General features: G+C 51.8%; 1 protein-coding gene and 1 pseudogene across 2 annotated transcripts; one reads left to right on the top strand and one right to left on the bottom strand.

Annotated features, from left to right (window-relative positions):
* Positions 1-517: 517 nt before the first annotated feature.
* MAP1S (microtubule associated protein 1S) lies at positions 518-26,837 on the top strand. Its single transcript, XM_082381536.1, has 7 exons — positions 518-678; positions 1,927-2,028; positions 3,533-3,615; positions 4,440-4,580; positions 5,181-7,551; positions 25,397-25,632; positions 26,596-26,837. Exons 1-7 carry the CDS (start codon positions 558-560, stop codon positions 26,749-26,751), a joined length of 3,210 nt encoding a protein of 1,069 aa, XP_082237662.1. The 5' UTR covers positions 518-557; the 3' UTR covers positions 26,752-26,837.
* LOC309624022 (serine/threonine-protein phosphatase 2A catalytic subunit beta isoform pseudogene) lies at positions 20,247-21,795 on the bottom strand (annotated as a pseudogene). Its single transcript has one exon. The product of its transcript is annotated as a serine/threonine-protein phosphatase 2A catalytic subunit beta isoform pseudogene (transcript).

Below are 26,837 nucleotides of genomic sequence, written 5' to 3'. Positions count from 1 at the left end.
GGAATGTGTCTCAAATTCACATGTACTTTCCTATCTTTAAAACTTTGCACATGATCTAACTTATGCCTCACATGTCATTGTCCCATCACCCACACCTTGCAAACTCCTATGCGTCCCTCAAAGCCCTCAAAGGTACCCTTCTTTTCTCTGTTTAAGTCCTGACCTGGGGAACTGGGACCACCTGGGACCTGGTTCTGATTGGGCCCACTGTGATATGATGTGAGTTTCCAGAGGGCAGAGATTCCGACTGGCATGTAGTAGGCACGCAGTCAGAACTTGTTGAGTGAATGAATGAATGAGAGAATGAATGAAAGAGTGAGTGAATGAATGAATGAATGAATCAGTGGTTATTTGGGAGGGGTGCCCAAAGTGGAGACCCAAGCCTAGGCCAACCCTTAGGTGTCCATACCCCCATCTCCCACGACTTCAATGGGCGGGAAGGGGCAGATAACGGGCGAGGAGGGGCTTCCGGGCGGGGTCTTCAGCCCTTCCGGTCCGGCCCCTTTAAGGGGCGGGGACAGCAGGGCGGGCGCTCGGAGCGTCAGGCCGGCGGGAAGATGGCGGTTTCGGTGGCAGGGCCCGGGTCGGTGGGGGCGCCCAGTTCACTGCTGCTCGTGGTGGGCGGCGAGTGCGGGTGCCCCGGGCTGCTAGCCTATGTGCTGGAGGAGCTTGAACGAGGTCGGGCCGGCCCGGGAACGCGGTGTCGGGGAGGCGGGCGCGGCGGCGCATCTCGGCCTAAGGGCCGGGGGATGGGGCGGGGGGCGGCTGGATCCGGGGGCCCCGGTGCCCCGATCCCCTTACCGTTAGGCACAGGGCTCAGGCAGAGGCCGTGGGTGCCCGCAGAGGAAACAGCGTTCGGGTTTGGGCTGGGCTGCTCCGCCTCGAGCGGGTTGCAGACCGGGGAGGGGATACGGGCCGAGGCTTTGGGACCCACGCGATTGGGCAGCATGGGCAACGGCTCCACTTCCCGCCCTCCGGGCCCTCCTCGAATCCTCGGGCCTTAGCAGCCCGGGCCTGGAAGTCCTGGAGGGAGGAGCAGGGATGGGGAGGCTGGGCCCGGAGCTCCGGGGCCTACTTTCCGCAACTCCATGAGGAACTGCTAATTGGGGTGTGGGCGGGTGCTGCCTGCTCAGGGGATTTGGCACCTGGGGATGTGAGTCATAGGTGCACCTGCAAGGTTTACCTGCAGCCACTTGGCACGGTGGGACCGGCAGGCGTGGTGCACCCCAAACCGTGATTGGAGGGCATTCATCCATCCCCCATCTCTCAGATCGGCAGGGCCTGCCGTCCGTGGCCAGTAAAATGGGACGGCAGCACACATCTCGGTTCACAGGATTAAGGAATGTCACCCCACAGGGCATCAGGGATAGCGTGGGGGACCATGGGCAGGCTCAGGCCTGCCCTCACAGGACTAATGGGTCTGGTTGTGGGGGCGGGTACCAAAGTGAGTGAGGAGATGGACCAAGTTTTAAGCTCAGATGGTTACAGGAGTGTTCAGAGAATGCAAAGGGCTGAGAGGACATGAAGGGTGGGGAGAAGGACCTCTGGGCAGTGGGAACAGCTCACGCAAAGGCTCAGAGATGGGAACTGTGCCTGGCAGGGCTGAGGAACAGTGAAACCAGTGGTGGGGGTGGGAGGATGACAGAGGGGACAAGATGACTGTTTAGGAGGCCGGGACTTTCTTTCTGATGTCCTGAGTCTTCTCTGTAAAATGCCTGAGTTACACTTTGGGTTCCTTGAGGGTGGATGCGGTGGGCTCCAAAGGCACATTGGATGGTTGTGAATTTCCAGGCCGTCATGTGCAGGGGCAGGTTGAGGGGAGGGGCCTGTGGCGGCCCTCGCCAGCCATCCGCTAGTTATTGAAATATTCTGGGAGCTGGGAAGCCCAGCTGATTTCCTACCTCGCTTCCCCCCTCTCCCCACCAGGCATCCGGTCATGGGACATTGACCCTGGCGTCTGCAGCCTCGATGAGCAGCTCAAGGTCTTCGTGTCACGGCACTCGGCCACCTTTTCCAGCATTGTGAAAGGTGAGGCTGGGGACCCTGCATGCCCCAGCTCTCCCCTTCGGTTCATTCAGTGGACAGGTGTTCTTTGAGTGCCAACTCTATGCCAGGCATGGGGGTCAGGGAACGGCTGTAAGCAGCAACAGTAATAATACAACTGAGATCTACTGAGTGCAGAGCAGGGGCAGGCCCTGAGCAAGCACTCACTTCCTTTGGTCATCAGCAACCCACAAGGCAAGAACTTGTGTTTTTGTTCCCAGTTGACAGGTAAGGCAGTGAGGTGTGGGGGACAGGGAGACCTCTGAGGAGGGTCTTTTTGGATGAGAAGCAGCTGGGGCTGGTGTGTAGGGTGGAGGGAAGGGCCCAGTCAAAGGGACAGGACATTTGGAAAGTGAGGGGCTGCTGAGCGGGAATGGAGGGTGGAGTGTAGGCCTGGCGTGGCAGGGACTATGTCTGGTTTATGCTTGTGACTCCTTCACAGGGCCAGGTACACAGTAGATGCTCAATAGATGGGGAGCTGAGAAAGCAAGATCGAGGAGGGAGTTGGGGTTCCTGGGCCAGCCCCACATGTCCTGTGGCTCCCTGGGGATTCTGGGGTGACCGGGGTGAACAGAGCAGCTGCTGGGCGGGGCCTGGGTGTCGCCTGCAGCTCCCCCCTGCCTCAGCCAGCCTGTTGAGTCACCTCCAGGCCGCTGCAGGAGGGGAAGGAAGTGTCCGTCGCCTCATTGTCCTAGTGGTTCTGGGTGGCTTCCTGACCCTCACCATTTGGGGGAGCTGGAAATCCCATCCGCTCTCTGTGGCCTTGGCAGCCACTTCCCCTCTCTGTGCCTTAATTTCCCCACCTGAATGGGGCAATATCCGCACGTGATAAGAAGCCCATGATAAACTGATAAAGGGTAACCAGCAGTAGAGGGTCCTTGCCTCTCCAGACGCAGGGCCGGGTGCTTCATGTTTGAAACACATCTGGTCTCTGGGGGACAGACGAGGGTTCGGATCCCAGAATCAACCCCACTCCCCTCTCCGTGGCCCATGAGGCCTCCCTGCCCTCGGCTGCCTCCTGCTGCCCCTCGCTGCAGCACCACCTGCCCCTTCCTGATCCTCAGGCACAGAGAGCTCAGTCCTGCCGCAGGGCCCTTGCCCATGTTGTGCCCTTTTCCTGGTGTACCCTCCTTGGCCCTCCCTGGGCTCAGGCTCCTTGATTAGCAAATGAGGGTGACAGTGGCGTCCCCCACAGGGCTGAGAGCTGTGAATTGGGCCCTGCCAGCAGTGGAGGCCTTGTTGTCACTGCTGTTTCCAGCGTGAGGCCTGCCAAGGCGGTTTCCTGTTCTTGCCTCATCCTGACCTGCAGCTCTGCCGTATGCCTGTTAATCCCTGGATGACCCTCTGGCTGGGGGTCCTGGGAAGCGGAGTCCTGGAGGGGCTCGTGGCCGCCTGGGGTCACACAGTGGGGCAGGGTTTGACCTTGCCACAGGCTGACCCCCAGGCATGTGGCTCAGCCCTAAACTCACAGGGCCCGGTTCCCCCACAGGCCAGCGGAGCCTGCACCACCGTGGAGATACCCTGGAGACGCTGGTCCTCCTGAATCCATCAGACAAGTCCCTGTGTGACGAGGTAGGGAAGGGTAGGCTCCTGGCGGGAGCGGGCTGCTGGGACGAGTGCCATCCCCTGGCCTCACCTCACGTGTCCTTGCCTTCATGCTGCCTGAAATCCTCTTGCCACCCAGCAGCAGCGAAGCGTCCCCCGATGACTCCAGCCTCGATTTATTCCCTCCTCAGAGCTGATGGTGGGAGCGGGTGGAATCAGAAAAGGCTGGAGTTTGGGAGGAAGGAATGAGATAGGGAAGGGCTGGAGGTGGGAGGGCAGAACCCAACCGATGTTTGCGTCCTGTGCGTTCCCTTGGGCTGGGCTCCGCTAGTTGTCTGAACTGACTTAATACTTCTAGCTTGTGGACATCTGCACTCTTCTCTCAATTTCCCATGAGAAAGATGAACAAGATAGAGCCCCGGGACACCCCTCCAGATACTCTTGTACAGGTTGATTCCTCTGATCAAAAATGCTCCCTTTTGCCCCCTGAAGGGGCTCTGGAGGAGACAGAGCCAGACACAGACCCCTCTTCCCCATGGCACCAGGGCTGGGCCAGAGGGAGAGGTGGGCCTCGGGGAGCCCAGAAAGGGTGTGCAGGGCTTCCAGGAGGAGGGGGCACTGGAGCTGGGCTTTGTAGAATGAGCAGGAGTTGGGAGCAGGGATAGGGGGTCGAGCCCAACAGGAGGCCCACAGGCTACAATCCCGGCTTCTAGTTTAGTACTGGCCAGGCCGTCATGGGGACAGGAGTGGGGTGGTTATATATAGATTAGGGGCTGGGGACCACCCCAAAGAGGGGTGCTGACTATGTCACTGCACAGAATAGGGCCTTGAACACTCTCCCCCTCCCTCAGCTCCGGAACCTTCTGCTGGACCCTGCCTCTCACAAGCTGCTGGTGCTGGCTGGGCCCTGCCTGGAGGAGACGGGGGAGCTGCTGCTCCAGACAGGGGGCTTCTCACCCCGCCACTTCCTCCAGGTCCTGGGGGACAAAGAGGTAAGCCGTCCCCTCACCATCCTGCCTCTGAAGCCTGGCTTGTCCCCACTGGGCTGAGTGGCTCCAGCGACCTGCTGTCCCCCTGAGCATCGCCCTTCCTCCTCTGTGGGATAATGGTGGTGGCGTGTGCTCCTCCTGGGCCCAGTCCCATGACCCACTACAGTGTGTGGGCCTGTAGATCAGCAGATGTCTCAGAGGCTTCAAGTGGCACCGCACATTCTAGGTCCCATCTGAATGGGGGTCCCTTCTGAATCCCTTAGTCTGGGTGGGGCAAAATGAGCAAAAAACTGGCAAACCATGTTTGGTTTGATAAGAACCAGTACACAGGGGTGGCGGGGGCGGGTGAGTGTAGAAGGTCTCTCTGGAGGATGCTGTGCTTTAGGAGTTGAGAACAGCAAGTGCAAAGGCCCTGGGGCAGGGAGAGTGAGAGAGGGTGGGGGAGGGTAGAGGTGGACAGGTGGTGATGGGCCCTTCTGGGCTGTGGGGAAGGCTGGGTTTTTGTCCTGAGTGTGACAAGGGCAGGCAAAGGGCCTTAGTTTTCCCAAGGGGCTGGGTGTTGCCTGGCTCCAGGTGACCCCTTAACCATTCCCCCCTCTACAGATCCGGGATCTCCTGGCCTCCACACCCCCGCCTGCAGACCCGCCCAAGCTCACCATCACCTGCCCGACCTTTGGTGACTGGGCCCAGCTGGCACCCGAGGTGCCCGGCCTCCAGGGTGCGCTCCAGCTGCGGTTGAACCCTCCAGTACAGCTGCCGGCCTCTGAGGGCCTGCGTGAGTTCCTGGAGTACGTGGCCGAGTCGCTGGAGCCGCCGTCCCCCTTTGAGCTGCTCGAGCCTCCGGCCTCTGTGGGCTTCCTCAGGCTTGCCCGGCCCTGCTGCTACATCTTCCCTGGCGGCCTTGGGGATGCTGCCTTCTTCGCCGTCAATGGCTTCACCGTGCTGGTCAATGGTGGCTCCAACCCCAAGTCAAGCTTCTGGAAGCTGGTGCGGCACCTGGACCGGGTGGACGCCGTGCTGGTGACCCACGCGGGCGCTGACAGCCTCCCCGGCCTCAACAGTCTGCTGCGGCGCAAGCTGGCGGAGCGTGATGAGGCGGCCGCTGGCGGGGGCTCTGGGGATGACCGGTTGCGCAGGCTGATCTCCCCCAACCTGGGCATCGTGTTCCTCAATGCCCGTGCCGCCGCCTCGCGGCTGGTACGCGGGGAGGATGAGGCGGAGCTGGCCCTGAGCCTCCTGGCCCGGCTGGGCATCACCCCCCTGCCTCTGAACCGTGGGCCGCTGCCGGCCGAGCCCACTGTGCTCTTCCAGAAGATGGGCGTGGGCCGGCTGGACATGTACGTGCTGCACCCGCCCTCGGCCGCCGCTGACCACACGCTGGCCTCTGTGTGCGCCCTGCTGGTGTGGCACCCCGCGGGCCCCTCCGAGAAGGTGGTGCGCGTGCTGTTCCCTGGCTGCACGCCGCCCGCCCGCCTCCTGGATGGCCTGGTCCGCCTGCAGCACTTGGGGTTCTTGCGGGAGCCTGTGGTGACCCCTCAGGACCTGGCGGGGCCTCGGCGAGCTGAGAGCAAGGAAAGCGTGGGCTCCCGGGACAGTTTGAGGAGAGAGGGCCGGACGACAGCACCCTCCAGGCCTGCCCAGGAGCGCCCCGGGGTGGCCCAGAAGGAGCCACTGCGGGCTGAGGCCCCTCGCAAGGCTGAGAAAGAAGCCAGGCCCTCCCGGGAGGTGAAGAAGGACCCCAAGCCGAGCGCCCCTCGGACCCAACCCCGGGAGGTGCGGCGGGCGGCCTCCGCTGTGGTCAGTGGCAAGAAAGCGGGTGCCCAGGTGGCTCCCAAGCCCCGCAGAGCACCCAACACACCCCGCCCGGGTGTCCCACCAGCAGAGAATGGGCCCCGCAGCCCACCTAGCTTCCGGTGCAGAGAGGCCAGCCCCGCCACGGAGGCCTGCGGCTCCCCGGCCCCCCGGCTGGTGGCCACGCCCAGCCAGGAGAGCAGCCTGGAATTGGGGCTGAGCCCAGCTGGGGAGGAGGGCGGCAGCTTGGAGGAGAAGACCCTGGAGCTGCTGTTGGCCACCAGCACCCCCGAGCCGTGCACACCCTCACCCGCCGGAGCCCACCAGGGCCCAACTGAGAGCAGCGGGCCACTGTCACTGAGCCCGCTGCGGGGTGGGGAGCCTGGGCCGGATGCGTCCCCCACAGTGACCACCCCCACAGTGACCACTCCCTCGCTGCCCGCCGAGGTGGGCTCCCCGCACTCCACAGAGGTGGACGAGTCCCTGTCCGTGTCCTTTGAGCAGGTGCTACCGCCACCACCTGCCGCCGCAAGTGAAGCCGGGCTGAGCCTCCCACTCTGTGGCCCGCGGGTGCTCCGCTCGGCCTCCCCACACGACGTGGACCTGTGCCTGGTATCACCCTGTGAGTTTGAGCACCGCAAGGCTGTGCCCATGGCGCCAGCACCTGTGTCCCCCGGCAGCTCCAATGACAGTAGTGCCCGGTCCCAGGAGCGGGCGGGTGCTCCAGGGGTGGAGGAGACACCACCCACGTCCGTCAGCGAGTCCCTGCCTACCCTGTCTGACTCGGACCCCCTGCCTGCCGCCTCTGGCACCGCGGACTCGGATGAGGACACAGAGGGCTTTGGGGCCCCTCGCCGCGACCCACTGCCTGACCCGCTCAAGATACCCCCGCCACTGCCCACCCCACCTAGTATCTGCATGGTGGACCCTGAGATGCTGCCTCCTGAGCAGGCCCAGCAGAGAGAGGGCCTCGGCCGTACCCGGAAGCCCCTCACCCGCCCCAGCCGTGGCACCGCTGCCCCCAAAGCCACTCCAGTGACTGCTGCAAAGACCAAGGGGCTGGCCAGTGGGGACCGGGCCAGTCGGCCACTCAGCGCCCGGAGCGAGCCTAGTGACAAAGGAAGTCGGGCACCCCTGGCCAGAAAGTCCTCAGTCCCCAAGACAACCACTCGAGGTCCATCCGGTAAGTACCTGGGGGTGGAGTCCTGCAGTGGGTTCCCTGCCCAAGTCCTCCTGTTCCCTACTTGCTGTGTGGTCTCAGCCATACGCACCACCCTCTCTGGGCCTCAGTTTCTCCAATAAAATGGAAGCTCTGGTCTGACTCTCTAAGCACTTGCAATTCCAAGGTGCTCAAGCAGTACCATCAATGGAAATGTAATGTGAGCAACATCCATCGTGGTGAATTTTCCAGTAGCCACTGTAAGCAAAAAGAAACAGGTGAAATTAATTTTAATAGTATATTTTATTAAACTCATTTGTGTGGAGGGTCCCAAGACCACCTGCAGGTTGGATGATTGCCTAGGAGGACTCGGTGTATGGTCATACTCATGAGTTTATTACAACAAAAAGATACAGAGCAGGGTCAGCAAAGGCAAAAGACATGGGGGAAGTCCCAGGGAAACCAGGCACAAGCTTCTGGAAGCCTCCTCCCAGTGGAGTCACATGTCATGTGCTTGATTCCCTGAGCTCCAAGCTGTGACGACACGTGTGAAGTGCCGTCGATCAGGGAAGCTCCTTAGAGACTCAGGGCCCAGGGTTTCTATTGGGGCTGGTCGTGCAGGCACCCTCTGTCTCACACATACGCTGGAAAGGTTTCCAGGATCCAATTCTTGGACACCAACCGGGTGTCCCACAGTTGCCCGCAATTCTGACACTGTCTACCCAGAGACAGAATCACATTCCACAGGTAAAGGGCTCCGTCCCCCGAGCACCCTCCGCTTCAGGTGCCAGTCACAAGTCCAGGCTGTTACCCGTGCTTCTGACTAACTGGTTGTAAATCGGAGGTTCCCATGCCCCCCTCCTTCGATTTGATTAATTTGCCAGGGCTGCTGACAAAACTCGGGAAAACCCATTTACTCACTAGATTACCAATTTAGTATAAAAGGCTCTTAAAGGATACAAATCAACAACCAGATGAAGAGATACATAGGGTGAGGTCCCAAACAAGGGATCTTATGTCCTCATGAAGCTTGGGGCCCTGCATGGTAGCACAAAGCGTTCTGGTTCCCTGGTGTGGAAGCTCTCTGAAAAAGGGCCAAAAAGCTGCCTTTTGAGGCTTTTATGGAGGCTTCATTACATAGTCATGATTGACTAAATCATTGGCCAATGGCGATTGACTCAACCTGAGGCCCCTCTCCCCTGCCCAGAAGTCAGGGCGCAAGACTGAAAATTCTGACCCGCTAATCACAAGGTTGGTTCTCCTGGCAACTAGCCCCCACCCTGGGGTGGGATCCAAAGTCACCTTCATTAACATAACCCGGTTGTGATGGAAAAGGGCTTCTTAATAACAAGACACCCATTTCACCTTTTTGGCCCTAAAGTGTTTTCTGGAACTGAGGACTAGAGACCAAATATAACAAAATATGCTCCCATTGCTCATATTGATCAGAAAATTCCAAGGGTTTTGGGAGCTGTGAGCCAGGAACTGTGGATGAAGGACCAAATGTATCTGAGAATGACCAAATATATGTATTTCTTATAAATCACAATACTGCAGTCCTCCCCCTGGTGGAACAGATCCCTTACAGCAAAGCAATCATACCTATCACAGCACTTATATTTGGGGTCGCATTTATTAGAACAGATGTAGCAATAGTACCGACATAACTAGGCCAGACATTTGGAGAAGCCGGTGTGGGGTAGGGATGGATGGATTGATTGATTTTTGGCTGCGTTGGGTCTTCGTTGCTGTGTGGAGTCTTTCTCTAGTTGCGGCGAGTGGGGGCTACTCTTCATTGTGGTGCATGGGCTTCTCATTGCGGTGGCTTCTCTTGTTGCAGAGCATGGGCTCTAGGCGCGTGGGCTTCAGTAGTTGCGGCACGTGGGCTCAGTAGTTGTGGCTTGTGGGCTCTAGAGTGCAGGCTCAGTTGTTGTGACGCACAGACATAGTTGCTTCACAGCGTGTGGGATCTTCCCGGACCAGGGCTCGAACCTGTGTCCCCTGCATTGGCAGGCGAATTCTTAACCACTGCGCCACCAGGGAAGTCCCGGGATCGATTTAGAGAAACGTCATTTGCTACTTGTACCTTACGATCAATTTGTGCAGAACTATTCAGCACAGAAATCAGCTGGTGATTAGCTAGATCCTGCTCCTCCTCAGGCCAGTCATTTCCCACAGGTATTACCTCCTGAGGAGGCTTTAACTCAGGCTCTCAATACATCATCAATAACAGTGTTACCATAAGACTCATTTACATGAGGTAGTTGAATCTTACCAACGACAAGGTTACGCCGTATCGAAATATGGTTACTGTACGATTCATTTTCATTACAGAACAAATCAGTAAGAGCTACAGACGTGTTCACTTTGCCTTCCCAACAGAATCTGCCTTTACCCGTATACCAGATGGTATTAAGGACAGAGGTCGTGACCACTGGCCACGATTCAGTTAGCTCTGGATTCCAAGGTAACCGGGGACAACAAGTTCACAAGCTTATACTGAGTCTGATTTCCATTGTGTGTTGTATCACAGGGCCCACCTCCCTCCTATGGGGAGGACACGAGTTGTATTTAGAATATTCCTATCCCAACTAACTGCTGCAGGGTATATTTTATTTCTAGCTTTACTGGAGGTGTGATCAGTCAGGGTGCATCTGTGTAAATCATAAATGTCCCCAGAGAACTTCCATAAGCTTGGAGGGCCGTAATATTCCCATAGGTGTGTTCGCCCCTGAGCCTCAGCAGCTAGGATTGAGGGCCACTGCCCCGGGCACTTCAGCCTGCATATGTATTTAAATAGTCAAGAGGCCTTGTTGGATCGGGGTGCACGGCTCTTCCCAGTGCTAGTTCTAGCATATCCAGCATTATTGGCAGAGTCTGCCTGACCCACTTTGCTAAAACCTCATTCTCTTTCCAGGCTGGCTCCCATCCTTCGCCTTCCACCTGGAAGAGAACTCCCCCTAGTCTGCCTATTCTAATTAATCTTTTTCCTCTGAATGCCACTCCTCCTTAAAAACAAATTCCATTGTTTAAAAAAAACAAAAAACAAAAAACAAAAAACAAATTCCACTTGTCCTAGGATACCTACTAGCACCTATTTACCCTAAGGCTGTTTCTGGCTTGTGGGTCAGTGTTGTTGAATCCACCAGAGATGTTGTTGCCATTGTGTACTAATGGCCTGGGTGCAGATAGGGTGCATGTTTTGCACCCCAAAATTTTGGGTCCCCCAGACTAGGCCTAGATGCGTGGTAAGCACACCTAGATGTAATTTAATTTAGTTTGAGTATGCCATGAGGCTTTCCATGGCCTGCCTTGTCTCTGGTAGGGCCGTACCCCAGGGGAACTTGAGCTACCATGTGATGCCCACTGCTTTAATCCCATCAGGGACCCAGTGTCTTTCCCTATTTTGATGAATCGTTTTCCATCCACAAAAACAGGGTGACATGTGCTTGTGCACAGCACACCCTCCCATGTTGGGCATGCTGCCATTATATTTTGTCCATCATAACCAGGGACCTTTCTAAGCAATTGATTGTCAAGATCTATAATTACACAGTGATTACATAGATCAGTCTGCTGGGAGCTATACATCACACAGTTTGAAGTCCCAGTAGGAAGCAGTTCCCAAATGTTATCCTTTGTAGTAGATGTAGCCCGAAAAATAGGAGTCAGAAGATACAGGCGCATCGCTAGAATTTCATTTAATCTTTTAACAGTTGGTCCTGTTCATTAATATATCTCAGGACCAGAACGTCTTTCCAGAGCAGTGCCATTCAGGTGTGCAGGCTGCTGTTCAATCTTGTCGGGTCCCAAAATCAGGGCTGATCTCAGCAAACTAGCTTCAGCCTGCTGGGCATCTGGTATGCTTCTGCTAAGAGATTATATTATTCTCTTGCTCTGAGGCTCTCTCCAGGTGCTAATAAAATGTTGGATTTCCCTCATTGCATAACCCACTTATTCATCCCTTTACCCTCAGCTGTTATTTTTCTTCTCCATTTGTCATTTATCTTTACCTACACTTTTCCACTCTTGGAAGGGACGTTAGTTTGGCCACCGTGCTGGTCCAGATTGCTGCCAGGACACTAGGCTGGCAGGTGTCTCCCCTGCCCCGTCCACTGCCGCTCACATAGAGTAGGGTTACACAGGTACAGAACTAGTGGGCTCTTGCTCTTGCAACCGCTAGGCAGCGCGGCAGCATTCACCGTCAGCACCAACTTTGCCAGAGGGGGTGAAGGCACATTCCGGGCCCATCAGGCCCTTAGGAATTCTGACATAAAGGTTTAAAGGTAGAGTTACAGTTTCTTGTTTAGGAATCATCCCTGCTTCTGGCCCCCACAGTTGCATCCCTGGTTCTGGGACCACTGCATCGAGTAGGAGAAGAAAAAAAAAAGTTGCTGTGATGCGGGGAAGAATGATACAGTCGCATCAGCATCTTCCCCCACCCTGACTTGCCCACACCCCCAGAAAAGTGGAGGAATCTATCCAGTGGGGACCCGCCCTCAGCCCCGTTCATGTTGAGTGTGGGTGCTCGTGACGGTGTGTAAGCCAGCCTCTCAAGCCTGTATCTCCCCTGGTTTTAGACAGCAAATGCTTCAGCCGCCCATTCCAATTTTCTATTAAACCATTACTCTGAGGATGATACGCAACACATCTGGTGTGAAATCTCTCGCCACTGTTGGACAGTATGGGCTGTAAAGTGCACCCCTTGGTCCGAAGAAATGTAACTCAGTGGCTCAAATTGTTACAGTATTTTCTGTTCCAATCTTTCAGTATTTTGAGCATTTGCATCTACCATCAGGTATGCAAACCCAGTGCAGGGTGTCTGTTCCCGTTAGGGCTCATTGATAGCCCCCCGCCCCAGGGCTACTGGCTTCGGTCCAGTGTAATCCACTTGCCGGCTATGTGTGGGGCCCTGCATTGCTGCAGCCCTCTCCCCATGCCGACTCATTCATGGACCGCCCTCCCAAAACGTTCACTTGGTGGTTCAGTGACCTTCCAAACCTGGAAGGGGTTCTCCTGGTGGGCATTGACATGTCCTACTTTAACACGCCCCTTAAATTCCCAGAGTGATTTCCATAAGGCCGCGCCCCATGCAGGCACCCCTTTAATAGTCCAGGTTTCCATTGCCCATCTGCCCGACCACACAGCCACGCCATGGGCCGCGGCCCAGGAGTAAAAACCCAAACATAGGGGCTTTTACCATTGCTCAATTCTTCCACCACTGCTAGGAAAACAGCGTGCAATTCAGCCCACTGAGCCGATTTGTTCTCGCTGCTTCCAATCAGAGTCTCGCCATCCCCTGGTCTTAATGCAGCCGCTTTCCAAGCAGGTTACTATCCATTCATCTTGAAACTGCCATCCGTAAAGCAACCGCGCTTTGTGGTTCAGTTGAGAGCCGTCCACAGGGCAAGGCCACGTGCCAGTCGGTTCCAGCAGCTCCTCAGGTGGCTCCAAAGTCGGTCCTAGAGGAAAAGAGGCTACGTGCTCATGATCCAGTGGGAGCCTCCCTGCATTCCCCTGGCAGCGTGCTCTCGGATGAACCATTTCTCTTTTTATTATGGAACACTTCTGGGCGCTGCGTTCACTGGAGTGTTTCTCCAACATCACCCAAGACACTATGGGCATCTCAGGTTTCATGATTATTTTATGTCCATCAGTAATCGAGGTGACCTCAGTTAATGCCCAATCGCAGGCTACTAATGGTCTCTCACATACTGTGTATGGGCGGCAGCATCTCGGAATTTTCTGGTCCAAAATCCCAGTGGTCACTGCTGGGAGGTGCTCGTGGGCTTTTGCCAGAAGCTCCAGTCTGCAGAGTATACAGAGTATGGCAGACACTTGCCAAATCATATCTGAGTTGGGGGTCGGCAGGGCCCAACGGCCAAGTTGAGAGGGCTGCCACTGTTTGTAATTCAGACACAACCTGCTCTCGTTCGGGTCCCCAACTCAGAGATTTCTTTCGGGTAGTCTTACAGATGGGAGCAACATTCCCAGATGAAAATCCAAATCAACCAACCGAACGCTGGGCTTCTTGTTTGGTCCTGGGGAGGACAGTGACAGCAGTTTATTTTTAGTCTCTTGTGGAATATCCCAGGTGGCCCCTGCCCAGGTTCTTCCTAAGAATTTGACTGTTCGGGCAGGCCTGGGGACCAGTGCTGGATTTACTAACCCACCCCAGTTGGTCATGTGCGTCACCATTGCACTCAGATCAGTCCTAGCCTGCCCTGTGGTTTCCGCTATCACCATAATGCCATCAGTATAGTGTATGATTACACTGGCGACCCGCATTAAGTCCACGTCCCTTCTGACCAAATCACAACAGTAAGCCAGTGAGTTCAGATACCCCTGTTGCAGCACAAGAAAGGTAAATTGGGATCCTTCCCATGTGAAGGCCAACTGCTGCTGGCTCTTTTCTGAGATCGAGACAGGGAAGAAAGCATTTACGCGGTCACTCACTGAGTAGCAGCCTCCTTGCATTTTCTGTGTGTCCGGAACGGCTGAGCCGATGGGTGGTACAACTTAGTTTAAGTCTCGATAGTCTACAGTTAGTCTCCATGAACCATCCTTCTTTTCCCCAGGCCACACAAGGCTACGGTACAGTGAATTCGTGGGTACCCACACTCCAGCTTCTAGCATATCATGAATTAAAGTGGTCGTCTCTTTTTGTCCACCAGGCGTTCTAGATCACTCTGTGTTAGCCACCTGTGTGTGCTCGGGCGGTTCTAGCAGCTCCCATCTGGCGTCGCCAATTAAAACTGGCCGGAGGGCGGACTTACAGGCCTCTGCTTTACAATATTAAGTAGGGGGGGCAATCCCCAGTCAGCCGTAATCTCCATCCCAGTAATACAGTCAGGTAAAGGAGATGTGACCACCTCACACAAAGTCTGTTCACTCACCCCAGTTTTCATGCCAATGTTCACCTTAATCCCATCAAGGTTTGCATCTCCAGTTCCTCCCAGTCTAACCTTAGCCCCCCCCCCGCCCCCCGGCCCCCAAGACTTCACCAACAGGTGTTGGAATCACAGTGCTTTGGGCTCCTGTATCTAGGAATCCTGGGAAAGTCTCCTCCCTCTCCTGGCCGTTTTTCTCCACGCCTGTGCAGATGGCCTTGGGTCCCCACCCCCGGGGTGGAGCCAGAAGATCCTGGCCTCTGCTTCAGTCTTTATCTTGATTAATCTTCCTAATCCTCACCCTCAGGGGGTTCCTGGTCAGGTTTCTCCTTGTAATCTTTGCCTCCTGGCTTTTGAAATTCCTCCAAACTAGAGTAAATAGTGGACTTGTTTGGGGCCCTTTAACAAAACGTTGGGGGCCGCACTGATCCACCCAATCTCTGGTAGTGCTGCATCTGTTGCCGAAAACTCGGCTTCTGTGAACCAGTGCCACCTCGAATCTTGCAGGGAGAGTTTTGGGTGAAGTAGAAAAGAATAGCTTTAAAAAAAAAAGAACAACTTTATTGCTTTGCCAGGCAAAGGGGGGCACAGTGGGCTCATGCCCCTGAAAAACTGTGTCCCCCAACCCAGGGGGGATTTGGTGAGGAGTTTTGTAGCAGTGGTTCAAGGGTGGGGTTGTTGATAAGATTAAGGTGTGTGCAGGGCCTGTACTCCTTTAATCCGGTCTCAGGTAATCTCTTGATGAGCTTCTCTGGTTCCTTTCATCTGGCCTCAGATGCTGTTCTCTGGAAAGAATAATGCTGACATCTTCCATTTGTTGGGGGTTTTAGTTCTGTAAAGAGCTCAAAGATACTGTTATGTGCATCTCTTGAGGTGGAACCAGGACCCTGCCCCAAGGCTGCACTATTGTTTCTTGGCGGCTCCTCCCTTGTCTCTGCATCCCCTCCCTTCCCTGATTAGCAACTGTTTGAATCTGCCCTTTGGGACTCAGGGAAGGTCATGGAGGCTGGAGTCTGTTCCCTACAAACAAGGAATGGGGGACACAGAAAGGCTTCCGTCCCCAGGAGCCCCACAGGGTCCTGCTCGGTTTCACCTGTTTCAACTCTGTCAGTGTCTGCTTTATTCATTCTACATTTCAGCAGCCATCTGAAGATTACCACTCCACTAGGTCAAGTCCCTTGACTCTCCCCTTTGTCTCTCCCCATTTTCTTAATTACTCTAATGTTCTTGGTGTCATCAGGGAAGCTGAGATAGCAGATCTGATAAGGCTTCTTGAACTGTTGTTCAGTTTTGTAGCAGTAAAGTTCCATGGGGTGCCCATGCAACAAGGGTCCCGTTAATCACAGCATTTACCAAAACCTGGGTAACAGGCATATTAAGTGGGTGAATGTCCCAGTTATAAAGCTAATCCCACATGGCTTGCATAGGAAGCATCTCAGCTGCTTCATCTGGGGTGTCCCACTTGGCATTTATGGGGTGAGTTGGGCAGTCCCCCCTCTCAGGATAAACACACGTTTCAGTGGCGTTTATCCAGTCGACCAGGCTGGTTATTCCTTCAGGAATAACCTCCTGTGTGTCTGGAACAATCTGTGATTGTTCAGTAGTGAGTTTCGGGTCCTGCATCAACCCAGATGTGCTCTTCTGCTCTGCAGCCTTCAAAACCAAAGACACAGCCCCCAAACTGGTTACTCCCACGATCCATTTTGGTAAAGGTTCTTCACGAAACTGATGATACCAGTCTACAAAGTGAGTCGGTTTCTTTACACTCTCTCCCCTGGTTTTAGTTGTTTCTTGGTTTTGCCCTCCCCCTACATTAACTACCTTCTTGGTGACCAGAGACCTTAGAGGTATTTCCTGTTGCCCCTGCATGATTTTTCCCTCTCTGAGCGGCTTTGAGGCTAATGGCCAAACCTCAGATCTACCCAAATCTGAACTTGGTTCAACATCAAGACCCGAACGAGCACTTTTTTAAACTTTCATTTTGGCTAATAGAGATAACAATAACCAGGAAGCTGTGTATTCAGCATGCTGCTTGCTTATTATTTTGCATTTCCTTATATATCCAGCGAGCCAACTCCTTGGGTGTTGCGTCTACTACCATTTCTACATTCCATTGGTAACTTTTACCTTTAGTAACTGGTCACAGTGCAGCTGCAGTTTCATACTGTGGGTGACTAGGTAGCTATCTGGGGATCAGCGTTTGCTCATTCCCCACCCTTTTATCCTTTCTCTTTAAAAAACACATGTTTCTGTGAGCGAGGGTCATTCTAGCAAATCCCACTCCTGACACCAACCGAAAAGGGTTCCTGGACCCAGTTCCACTGTGTGTGTGTCTGTGTGTAGGTTTCCCCACACCAACAAGCAATTCTTGGATGCCAGCAGGGTGTCCAGGAATTCAAATCAATTCTGACACTCTCTACCCAGAGATAGAATCACATACCACAGGTAAAGGGCTTAGTCCCACAAGACCACCCTCCACTTCAGACGCCAGTCACAAGCCCAGGTTTCTACCTGTGCTTCTGACCAACTGGCTGCAAACTGGGGGTTCTGATGACCTCCTGCAACTCAGGATGCCAATTGCAAGTTGAGTTTGTTACCTGTGCTTCTCACTGACTAGCTATAAATCAGAGGTTCCCATGACCCCCTCCTTGGGTTTGGTTAATTTGCTAGTGCAGCTTACAGAACTCAGGAAAAACCCATTTACTCCGTAGATTACCAATTTATTACATATAAAACACTGTTAAAGGATACAAATCAACAATCAGTTGAAGAGATACATAGGAGGAGGTCCCAAACAAGGGATCTGATGTCCTCAGGGAGCTTGGGGCCCCACACAGTGGCACGTAGAAGCACTCTGGTTCCCTGATGTGGAAGCTCTCTGAAAAAGGGCCAAAAAGCTGTCCTTTGGGGCTTTTATGGAAGCTTCATTACATAGTTGTGGTTGACTAAATTATTGGCCAATGGCCATTGATTCAACCTCAAGCCCCTCTCCCCTCCCCCAAAATCAAAGGGCAAGACTGAAAGTTTCAACCTCTTAATCATATGATTGGTTCTTCTGGCAACCAGCCCCCACCCTGGGGTGGGATCCAAAGTCACCTTCATTAGCAGAAACCTTGTGTTGGAAAGGGCTTGTTTTGAATAACAGACACTCATTTCACTTTTATGGCCCTGAAGTGGTTTCAGGAACTGAGGACAAGAAACCAAGTATTGTAACAAAAGATGCTCCCATTGCTCTTACTGATCAGAAAATTCCAAGGGTTTTAGGAGGTGTGAGGCAGGAACTGTGGATAAAGACCAAATACATCGGAGAATGATCAAATTTTATATGTATATTTGGAAGGGTTCCCACCATTTCCCAAATGATAAGAAGAGTGGCTCACCATGGCTACACTGCTTGTACAGCAATGTAGTTTATGCTGTAAACTTGCTCACCCCTTCCTGGGGAGTCTGGAATTTCGGAAATGGTGGGAACCCTTCTGAAATCCAAGTTCCCAGAAGGCAGCCAAGGGCCAACCTGTCAGCTTTCTAAGGATAGCAGTCTTGGGCTTGCTGTGCTTTTTTTTTTTTTTTTTTTCAAATTCTTAAAAATTGTGCTAAAATTAATGTAACATAAAATTGACTACCTTAAGCTATTTTTAAGTGCACATTTCAATAGCATTAAGTACATTCATATTGTTGTACAACTATCACCACCGTCCATCTCCAGAACTTCTTTCATCTTGTGGAACTGAAACTCTGTCCCCATTAAACACTAACTCCCCATTCCTCCCTGTCCCCAGCCCATGGCAACTACCATTCTACTTTGTGTCTCTGAATTTACTATTCTAGGGACATCATATAAGGGGAAACATACAGTATTTGAGGTTTTTTGTAACTGGCTTCTTTTACTTGGCATATTGTCCTCATGCTTTATTCATGTTGTAGCATGTGACAGAGCTTCCTTTTTTAAGACTGAATAGTATTCCATCATATGGATGGACCACATATTGTTTATCCATTCATCCATTGATGGATACTTGATTTGCTTCCACCTTTTGGCTATTGTGAATAATGCTGCTATGAACCTGGATATACAAATACCTTTTTGAGACCCTTGCTTTCAAATTTGGTGTATGTACTCAGAAGTGGGATTGCTGGATCTTACGGTGATTCTGTTTTTAATTTCTTGAGGAACTGCCATACTGTTTTCCACAGTAGCCGTACCATTTTATGTTCCACCAACAGTGCACAAGTGTTCCACTTTCTCCACATCCTTCCCATCACTTGTTATTTTATGGCTTTTTGATAGTAGCCATCCTAATGGGTGTGAGGTGGTATCTCACTGTGGTTTTGATTTGCATTTCACTAATGATTAGTGATGTTGAGCACCTTTTCACGTGCTTGTTGGACATTTGTATATCTTTTTAGAAATGTCCTTTGCCCATTTTTGAGTCAGGTTGTTTGTCTTTTTGTGGTTAGGTTGTGATAGTTCTCTATATATTCTGGATATTAATCCCTTATCAGATAATGATTTGTAAATATTTTCTCCCATTCTGTGGCTTGCCTTGTTACTCTGTTGATAGTGTCCTTTGATACACAAAATTTTTTGATTTTCATAAAGTTGAGTGTGTCTATTTTTTCTTTTGTTGCCTGTGCTTTTGGTGTCATTGCCAAATCCAGTGTCATGAAGCTTTTGCCTTATGTTTTCTTTTAAGAATTTTATAGTTTTAGCTCTTATATTTTGCTTTCTGAGTTAATTTTGAGTTAATTGTTGGATATGGTGCTAAATAAGCATTGAACTTCATTCTTTTGCATGTTGATATCCAGTTTCCCAGGGCCATTTGCTGAAAAGACTGTCCTTTCCCCATTGAATGTTCTTGGCACCCTTGTCACAAATCATTTGACCATATATGTGACAGTTTATTTCTGGGCTCTCTATTCTATTCCATTGATCTGTATGTCTGTCTTGATACTAGTACCACATTGCCTTGATTACTATAGCTTTGTAGTAATTTTAGAAATCAGGAAATGTGAGTCCCCCAACTTTGTTCTTCTTTTTCAAGGTTTCCTTGGCTACTTGGGATCCCAGTGAGCTTCCATATGAATTTCAGAATGTATTTTTTCTATGTCTGCAAAAAAAAAAAATCACTGGGATTTTGATAGGAATTGCATTGAATCTGTAGATCACTTTGGGTAGTGGTGGCATAACAATATTAAGTCTTCCAATCCATGAACATGGGATATCTTTCCATTAATTTATGTTCTCTTTAGTTTCTTTCAGTAGTGTTTTGTAGTTTTTGTGTACAAATATTTTACCTCCTTTTTAAGTTGATTCCCAAGTATCTCATTCTTTTTATGCTATTGTAAATGGAATTGTTAATTTCCTTGTTGAATTGTTCACTGTTAGCGTATAGAAATGCAATTGTTTTTTGTGTGTTAATATTGTATCCAGCTATTTTCTGAATTCATCTATTAGTTCTAACAGTTTCTTTTGTGTGTGTGGAATCTTTAGGATTTTCTACACGTAACACTATATCATCTGTGAACAGAGATAACTTTACTTTTTCCTTTCTAATGATTCTTCTTTAAATGTTTGGCAGAAACCCAGTGAAGCCCCGGAGGTTTTTATTACTGATCCAATCTCCTTACTATTTATAAGTCTATTCAGATTTTCTATTTCTTTGTGGGTCAGTCTTGGTAGGTTTTGTGTTTCTAGGAATTTGTACATCTCTTCTAAGTGATCCAGTTTGTTGGTGTATAATTGTTCATAGTACTCTCATAATGCTTTTTATTTCTGTAGATTGGTAGTAACATCTCCACTTTCATTTCTGATCTTACTAATTTGAGTCTTTTTCTTTTGTTTGTTTGTTTAAAATGGAAAGTTTATTTGCTCGGTACACCAAATAGAATGCAAGCACTGTCATGATAAATATACAGAAACATGCAGATCAACATAAAATAGTAATTTAGTTTAAATGAAGGGAAATCTCTTTAAATGTTATGACAACGTACTCCCAAGAATTTTTCAGTTAATTATACATTTCAATAAAATAAACAGTAATGAATTAAGTGGAAGTTAGCTTTATGAATTTTTCTTAAAAATAAAAATCCAACCCTATTAATCCATGCCAGTTAAACACTCTAAAATCTCCAAGTAAGTGCAAAAGGAGATGGAGTTAGTTACCTTTTTTGCTTGAACAGTCCCAAGGAAAGTGGTTATCACAAATACAGCAGGCAAACTGTTAAGACCAACCGATCTAGAACATAGTGTTGAACTAATTTCAGTCTCAAGTTGTGCTAAATGCTCATCATTAGTATGGCACAGTTTGGTCCATGATATGGTTTAATGCCAAGACAGATCCCAATTGGTTACAGAAACACATAGATTACTGTTGCTTTTTTTTGTTTTGTTTTTAAATATATATATATTTTAAAAGCCAGGTATACTTCCACATACAAAGGCAGGTTTTCCCAGGAGGAATTTACAGAAAGTAGCCAGGGGTGCACCGGGTCACATGAGGCTCTCCATGACGAGGTGCTGGGTCAAACTGAAGGAAGGAATACTTCAAAGTGTCATCTAATTCCATGATAGCAGCCTGGTTCCCACAACGATAACAGTAATTGGGTGCACTGAAAATGGTAACCACATTCCGATCGTGACACCAATTGTATCCCTCCATTACAAGTTGGTGAGCACGAGAAACCAGAGTGAAACCATTGGCATGGTTAAATGTTTCAGAAATATCTTGTCCAAATGTGTAGCCAGCACCGCGTGGTGAAATACCCCACCCACCACGATCATCTGGATCTGACCATAACGGATCACACATTGGACCCTCATGTGGAACTTCTTGTAAACGATCCAAGGCTCTTATATGATCCAGTGTATCTATGGATGGGGAAAGGCCACCATGGAGGCAGAATATCTGTACATCTACTAAAGCTGTAAGTGGCAGATAATCAGACAGATCTGTAAAGTATTTCCAAACATTGGCATTTCCATACTTTCACAGACATTCATCATAAAAGCTATATACTTGGGTAATTTGTCGGCTTTCGTCTTTTCCTCTCAATATTGTAATATGTTCTGGATAACGCACCTTTAATGCCACAAGAAGAGTCAGAGTCTCCACAGAATAATAACTTCTGTCTACATTCTCCACAGAATAATAACCTCTGTCTACAATCGGTGATTTCCCACCGATTCTAAAGAGTTCCATAAGATCATGGAATTGACCATGCACAGCTCCACAGATGGTAACAGGACAACGGACCTCTTGCACATTTGATTCTTTTGTTAAAATTTCCTTAGCCTGGTTCTCGTTAAGTTGTTTACACTCGTTCAGCTGCTCGACCCACTGGTGCAGCTCCTTGGTGAACGCCTTGTCGTCAATGGTGGCCTGAGCCCCTCCCCCGCTGCCTCCGGCCCCCCTCCCCGCCCCCGCGCGCCCCAGCGCCGGGCGCCGCTCCCGTCGCCCAGCGCCCCCGCCCGCAGCCAGCTCCGAGCGGGAGTGGAAGGAGCCAGGAGCGCGACCCCGCGCCACGCCCAAGCCCCGCGGGCGGCTCCGGACACACGGCCCCCAGCAGACCCCCGCCCGCCCTGGCCCGTTGGACCGCGTGCCCCTGGAGTTGGTGAAAGGCGCGGGGAAGGTGCGGGTTTTCCACGCCGCTCCCGCCGGACAATGGGCACCTGCCGCCGCCTCCCACCTGCCGGCCGCTCCCGGTTCCCTTGCCCCTTCTCTCTCGCTCTTTCTCTCTTTTTCTTTCTTAGTCAATCTAACTAAAGATTTGTCAATTTTGTTAATCTTTTCAAAGAACCAACTTTTGGGTTTGCTCATCTTCTTCTGTGTTGTTTTTCTACTCTCTGTTAAAATCTTTCCTCTAATCTTTATTATTTCCTTCCTTCTGCTAGCTTTGGATTTACTTTTGGTCTTCTTTTTTCAGTTCCTTAAGTTGTAAAGTTAGGCTGTTGATCTGAGATATTAATAAAAGTGTTTATAGCTATAAACATCCCCTTTATCACTTCTTTCCCACAAAAAGATTCTCTTTGTCTTTATCTTTGAACAGTTTGATTATCATGTGTCTCAGTCTGGTTCTCTTTGAATTTATCCTATTTGGGGTTCGTGGAGTTTCTTAGGTGTTTATGTTCATGTCTTTCATTAAATATAAGAAGATTTGGGCCATTATTTCTTGAAATAATCTTTCTGCCCCTTTCTCTCTCTTTTTTCTTCTGAAACTCCCATAATGTGTATGTTGGTCCTCTTGATAGTATCCCATAGGTCCCTTAGTCTCTGTTCACTTTATTCAATTATTTTTCTTTTTGTTCCTCAGACTCAATAATTTCCATAGCCCTGTCAACAAGACCGCTGATTCTTCTGCCTGTTCAAACCTTGAGTGGAATCTTTCTAGTGAATTTTTCATTTCAGTTATTGTACTTTCCAGCTCCAGAATTTCTTTTGATTTACTCTTATGTTTTCTATCTCCTTATTGATATTAGTATTTTTTCCATACATTGTCTTCTTGGCTTTTTCCACATCTTCCTTTAGTTCTTTGAGTATCTTTAGGGCAGTTTTTTAAGTCTTTGTCTGGTGAGTCCACCATTTGGTCTCTCTTAAGGACGGTTTCTGTTAAATTTTTTTTCCTTTCACTGGGCCATACTTTCCTGTTTATGTACCTTGTGATTTTTTTTTTTATTGAAAACTGTACATTTGAATCTACTAATGTGATAACTTGAGATCCCAAATTTCCGCTTCCCCAGGGTTTGCTGTGGCTCTTTCCTTTGTTTGTTTATTGTGGGCTGTCTCTGTGCTGGGGATCAGTCTGTGGTTTAAACTTAGGGTGTTCTCATGTCTTTTCTGATCCTGTACCTTTCGCTGGGCATCTGTGGTTGCTTTCTAAATTCCCCTGTATAGTAGTTGCTTTTGAGTGTCCTAGTGCTTAAATGTTTGGCTCCCGAAAGGGGAAAAAGAAAAAAAATGAAAGGGGAAGAAAAGAAGAAGAAAAAATTTACAGTCCTTTAAGTCCCATGTAAGTTGCTTCAAACTTATGCTGAGGGGCTGCCAGCACAACTGTCTAGATGGGGAGCAGATTCTTGGAGCTTCCTACTGTACCATCGTCCCAGAATCCTGCTGTGTTCATTCTTTCCTGCATACTACTGTATCAAAATGATTTTCAGCATGTAATCAATATAAAATATTAGTAGATAGTTCCCTTTTCTCTTTCCACACTACATCTTGGGAGCCTGGTGCGTGTTTTGCACTCGCAGCATGCCTTGGCTCACACCACGTTCCAGTGCTTGGTGGCCACTGCATCAGTCAGAGCAGGTCTAGAATTACCGAGGGAGGGCTGGTGAGAAAGCAGCGCCAACGATGACAGTCATAATAACTCCAGGTCACGTTCACTGAACGCTTGCTCTGGACTGAGCCCTATTCTAGTTGCCTGGTGTGGTCCTGCCCTCCGGGAGCTGACAGGCATCTCCAGCTTCTCTCCCCATGTGGCTTGTCCTCAGCTCCTGGCCACCCTCGTCTCTTGATTGTCTTCTAGCCTCAGCGCCCCCCTGAGCCACCACTTCTTGTCTTTCCTGGGCAGATTCCAGGAGAGGCATCTGATGGGCCCTTGTGACCTTTGGCAGGTCAGGGGTTCCCAGCATAGTGGCAGGGAGAGAGAGAGGGTGGCCCCTAGGGCCCATGGACAAGGCTGGCACCCGGAGGCTGGAGATCATCTGAGACCTTCTCTTCCTGGGCATTTGGCCTCTTTCCAAAGGCCACAGTCTTGGCCACTCAGGGTCTCCTGCTCCCACTGCTTCTGATAAACCAACCATCGACATTAGTGTCAGCAAAGCCTGTCTTAAAGGGCCAGAGGGTAAGCATTTTCAGCTTTGTAGGACAGATGGTCTCTCTCTCAGCTGCTCAGCTAGCTACTCACTCAGCTAGGTGTTGTAGCACAAAAACAGCTCAGTAAGTACTCAGTGGGTGTTCTAGTAAAACTGTATTTCCAGAAGCAGGCAGTTGCCATATTTGGCCCACAGGCCGTAGCTTGCCGGTCCCTGCTCTACCCCTGTCCTCCTGCCCCATGGCTTCTGCCCACATTCCCTTTGTCTTCGCTTTGCTGTTCTGCCTCTGCTGCTCCTGTCCCCCTCTCGCCTTCCACAGCCACGGTGGCTTTCCCTTCCTGGGGCACCACTCAGGGTCCTCGACACCACTGTCCCCAGTTATGAGTGAGGGGCGCTACTTGCCCAAAGCTGGGGGTTTCATTCATTCTGCAAATGCCCCAGCAGCCCTCTGGGCCCACACCCTGGTCTGGGCAACGTTTATGATCTTAAGACACCAAACACCTGACAGGCTTCCTGTGCCCAAGACCTGACTACGTCCTCAATCAGTTAATGAGTTCACTGGCCCAGGAATGGTGGCCTTGTCCCCCTTGCACAGGCTTTGGGTTCAGGGCATGGACAAGGCCCTGAGAGCAGCTGCCCCAGCTCCATCCAGGCTGCCCAGCCTGCGTCACCCTCTCTCAGCTCTCCTTCCTACACCCACTCTGGCTCCCTGTCAACCTTGAGGGCAGGGAGTTTTGTTTGTTTTGGTCACTGCCGTGTCCCCAGGGTGCGGTGCCCAGGAGAGTTTGATAAATGCCCGATTGGCTCCCCTTGAGTAATTAAACAGGTGGATGCTGCTGAGAATTCCAGGTACTGCTGCTTTAGGAACTCAAGCTCTAAAACCCCCTCTTCCAGGGAGCCCTCCCTGGCTGCCCCCTCCCTCAGGCCCTGGGGATGTCTGTGTCCAGGGACTGGCCAGGGAGTGTCCAGGCACTGAGGGGTTGGCTGGGGTATTTGCAGGACAAGCCAGGGAGAGCTTGTCAACCATAAAACGGAGATCAGCCTTCCTGCCAGGGAGGGAGCCACTCAGAGAGGTGCAGGTGGAGCTGGGAGCCTTGTCCCGGGCCCTGGGTCTCGGCCCCTCCCTGTCCCGAGAGCTCACGACTGACCCCATCCCTCTTACCCACAGGGTCAGCTGGCAGTCGGCCAGGAGGGTCACTGGCCCCGCCGAGCTCCCCCGTCTACCTCGACCTGGCCTACTTGCCCAGCGGGGGCAGTGCCCGCCTGGTGGACAAGGAGTTCTTCCGGAGGGTGCGTGCGCTCTGCTACGTCATCAGTGGCCAGGACCAGCACAAGGAAGAGGGCATGCGGGCTGTCTTGGATGCACTTCTGGCTGGCAAGCAGCAGTGGGACCGTGACCTCCAGGTGCGTGACGACCCGGGTGTGAGACCGTCTCAATGACAGCAAATGTCACTGGGACATTGCCCAAGCTCTTGGCACTGGGCAGGGCCAGCGCTTCCCGGTGTCTTCCTGCTGAACCCACACTGTCCTGTGAGGTTGGTGTGACCTTCACCAGCATCCAAGGAGGGAGTGGGGCTCAGAGAGACTAAGCCATGCCCCCAAGGCCATGCGGCAATGAGGTCAAATGCAGGAGTCCCACCCAGCTCTCGGGACTCTGTTCCTCTTACATCCACTTCCTTGTCTGCAGCAAACCTGGGTGAGGTCGCAGGGTGGGGCTGGTTTGATCACCTCGCCTGACCCCTGGCACTGAACCTCCCTAATGTTATGAGAATCAGCCAGGAGGAATAGGTGAGATGTGTGGTGTCTACACAGCTAAGAACGTTGAGAATTGACCCTGAGGGCTGGGGTTGTCCCCATGGGAAGCCTTGAAATAGAACCTTGAAGGGTGAGGTGAATTTGGATAGAAGGAGCCTCCAGATACCTGGCCGCCCACTCAGCCTGTGAGTGTGCTGACACCCAGCCTTGCACACAGCTTATGGAGCAGCTGGGAGGGAGCGTCCCGGGCAGAGGGCACAGCGTGGGCGAAGGCCAGTGGCGGGAGCAAGCTTACTCTATTCAGGGAGCTGGAGGGAGGCCTGGGCAAGAGAAGAGGGGGCGATGGCAGCGGTGGGGGTGGGCGGGAAGCATGGAGAAGAATTCGCAGAAGAGTGGTCCGGTCTCCTGGGTTGTGAAAGGGTCCTTCGGGTGCCATGGGAAGGAGGAGGGACTTCGGGGACAGGCTGGCCGCCGGCTGCAGACATCCAGGCCAGAGGTGATGGAGGCGGAGATAAACGCGGTCAGAGAAGAGGGGCCTCAGATGCCTTGGGGCTGGGCCGGGAGGGCAGAGGGCGCTCCCCCTCACCGTTGGTCCATCTGTCCTACCCACAGGTGACCCTGATCCCCACCTTCGACTCGGTGGCGATGCACGAGTGGTACGAGGAGACGCACGCCCGGCACCAGGCGCTGGGCATCACGGTGCTGGGCAGCAACAGCACTGTGTCCATGCAGGACGAGGCCTTCCCCGCCTGCAAGGTGGAGTTCTAGCCCCGCCCCCAGCACCACCCCCCGCCCCGAGTCCGCCGCAGTCCTGAGGTGCACCTGTGTCAGAAATAAACCAGGTACTCCGCGCG

The sequence above is a fragment of the Balaenoptera borealis genome, assembly GCF_965194805.1.
Source record: "Balaenoptera borealis genome assembly, chromosome: 2".
Taxonomy (NCBI): Eukaryota; Metazoa; Chordata; class Mammalia; order Artiodactyla; family Balaenopteridae; genus Balaenoptera; species Balaenoptera borealis.
Note: the sequence above shows the minus strand (reverse complement) of the source record. Positions and strands in the feature narration are given on the sequence as shown.

Coding starts and splice junctions, on each gene's coding strand:
- MAP1S (XM_082381536.1), top strand. CDS start 558: ATGGCGGTTTCGGTGGCAGGGCCCGGGTCGGTGGGGGCGCCCAGTTCA. Junction 4,581..5,180: donor AGGTCCTGGGGGACAAAGAG/GTAAGCCGTCCC, acceptor CCCCCTCTACAG/ATCCGGGATCTCCTGGCCTC. Junction 25,633..26,595: donor AGTGGGACCGTGACCTCCAG/GTGCGTGACGAC, acceptor TCCTACCCACAG/GTGACCCTGATCCCCACCTT.